At 46.4% G+C, this 2,521-nt stretch overlaps 1 protein-coding gene across 1 annotated transcript; it reads left to right on the top strand.

The window, feature by feature from the left end:
• Window positions 1–134: 134 nt before the first annotated feature.
• Window positions 135–1,076, top strand: LOC105296683 (olfactory receptor 1361-like). Its single transcript, XM_011366926.1, has one exon. It carries the CDS (start codon window positions 135–137, stop codon window positions 1,074–1,076), a length of 942 nt encoding a protein of 313 aa, XP_011365228.1.
• Window positions 1,077–2,521: the final 1,445 nt, after the last annotated feature.

Here is a 2,521-nt window from a genome sequence, read left to right as displayed (position 1 = left end):
GGAGAGAGTGGGCAGAATTGATGAATGTCTGAACTATTGAGAGGGGATGAGATCCAAGGTGCAACGGAAGGGCTAGCCTTAGCCAGAACCACGGACAGCTCCTCTATTGCCTCTCTGGTTAATTCTGGATGACTATGGAAGGGGCAAACTTCACCTGGGTCTTTGAGTTCCTTCTCCTGGGCCTCTCAGAAGACCCCAAAGAACAGCAGCTGCTGTTCATACTGTTCCTGAGCATGTACCTGGTCACGGGTATGGGGAATCTGCTCATCATCCTGGCCATCGCCACTGACGTCCGGCTCCACACTCCTATGTACTTCTTCTTGGCCAACCTGGCATTTGTAGATATTTGCTTCACCTCCACCACCATTCCCAAGATGCTGGCCAACCACGTGTCAGGACACAAAGGGATCCCTTACTCTGGCTGCCTGACCCAAATGTTCTTCTTCATCTGGTTTGCCGGCATTGATAGCTTTCTGCTGACCGCCATGGCCTACGATCGCTATGCAGCCATCTGTCACCCTCTGCACTATGCCAGGTCTGTAACGCCACAGTTCTGTGGCCTCCTGGTGACAGCGTCCTGGACTGCAGCCTTTGGGAATACCCTGGCCCACACGGTATTACTGACCCGCCTCTCATTCTGCTCCCACAACCGGATCCCCCACTTTTTCTGCGACCTCAGCCCTCTGCTGAAGCTAGCCTGCTCTGACACGTTTCTCAACAATGCACTGGTGTACACTGTGGGCACCCTGCACATCATCACCCCCTTCGTGGGCATCTTGGTCTCCTACACACGTATCTTCACTGCTGTGCTGAGGATCCCGTCCACGAGAGGCAAGCAGAAGGCTTTCTCCACCTGTGGCTCTCATCTCTCTGTGGTGTCACTGTTCTATGGGACACTTATTGGGGTTTATTTCAGCCCTATGTCCTCCCGCACGGCTCGGAAGGACACGGCTGCTGCAGTGATGTACACCGTGGTCACTCCGATGCTGAACCCCTTCATCTACAGCTTACGCAACAGCGACATGAAGGGCGCCTTAGGGGCCCTTGTCAGCAGGAAACCAGTTTTTATTTGGTGACCACAGCATGGGGACGTCTGAGTGTCCACTCAGAGTGCCCATCTGTTCTGAATTTCTCTGCAAAGTTCCAATCTTAGATATTTCCTTCATATTGCTCTTGGCTCATTTGCTTATTACTTCATCCTTCCCACAGCTAATTATTGAGCATCTATTATATTTTAGACACTCTCTTAAGGGCTGGGAACAAACAAAATCCCTGACTTTGTGATGCTTGCACTGCAGCTGAAGAACACATCATGGTTAGAAGGAACTGCTGTAGAAACCAATGACACCAGGATTCAAGCCCTGCTTTGGGTTAAAGTTCAGATCAAGCTCCTATACGAAAGACTCAAAACGCAAAAGCTTAAAAGTCATAGAATTTTGCAGACTGAACTCATTATTTCTTTAACAATATAGTTCCTTTGAAAAGCTTAGTAGACATCTGGTCTAGGTGCTTCTGGTTAATTCCATTTGCTAGGAACCACGGTGAGAGGCAAAATCTCTGTTTTGGGGAACAGGAAGCTCTTGGCTCTTCCAATCTTGTGATGTTTCTGACTCTGAAAAGTGGCCAATTCTTGTCTAAGATCATCTTGTTCTTACATTTCCTTGCTACAAGTAACAGGAAGCAGCTAACTCATAGTGACAGTCTAGCTCTTTCCAATCACTTCTAGAAACGTAGGCTTCATAGATATAGGGTGTTCCTCTCAAGTTATCACAGGTGACGATATTACCAAACATTGTTCTTTGGCATAACAAGCGTGACCAGCTTTCCAACCTACAATATATGCGTCCTTGCCACCAGACCACTAAGCAGATGCAACTAATTTTTCAATTTTGTGATGGCAGCCCCCACTTCCGGTTCCAATTACTGTACTAGGATAAATAGCTTACTTGCTCAGTAGTTTCCTAGGGCTTCTGTAACAAACTACTACAAACTAGGTGGCTTAAATAACAGAAATTTATTCTCTCACAGTTCTGGAGACCGGAAGTTTGAAACCAAGGTATTGGAAGGTTGTTTCCTTCTGAAGCCGTGAGGGAGAATCTGCTCCAGGCCCCTCCCTTAGCTCCTGGTGGTTGCTAGCCCCCTTTGGTGTCCACTGACATGCAGATATCTGCTGTCATCTTCACAAGACATCCTCCTTCTATGTATATTTGTCTCCTAATGTCCCCTTTTTATAAGAACACCAGTTATCTTGAAATTAAAACCCACCTTACTCTAATAGGACCGCATTTTAACTGTTATATCTGCAAAAAAGGTCACATCCTGAAATACTAGGGGTTAGGACTTCAATATGTGAATTTGGGAAGGGAACATAATTCAACCTATAACATTTGCTAAAAAAGGAAGGAAGGAAGGAAGGAAGGAAGGAAGGAAGGAAGGAAGGAAGGAAGGAAGGAAGGAAGGAAGGAAAAAAGAAAGAAAGAACGAAAGAACGAACGAAAGAAAGAAAGAAAGAAAGAAAGAA

This window comes from Pteropus vampyrus, unplaced genomic scaffold, assembly GCF_000151845.1.
Source record: "Pteropus vampyrus isolate Shadow unplaced genomic scaffold, Pvam_2.0 Scaffold126, whole genome shotgun sequence".
NCBI classification, from domain to species: Eukaryota; Metazoa; Chordata; class Mammalia; order Chiroptera; family Pteropodidae; genus Pteropus; species Pteropus vampyrus.
Note: the sequence above shows the minus strand (reverse complement) of the source record. Positions and strands in the feature narration are given on the sequence as shown.

What these genes read in the sequence shown, in the direction of transcription:
- LOC105296683 (XM_011366926.1), top strand. Translation starts at nt 135, where the DNA reads ATGGAAGGGGCAAACTTCACCTGGGTCTTTGAGTTCCTTCTCCTGGGC.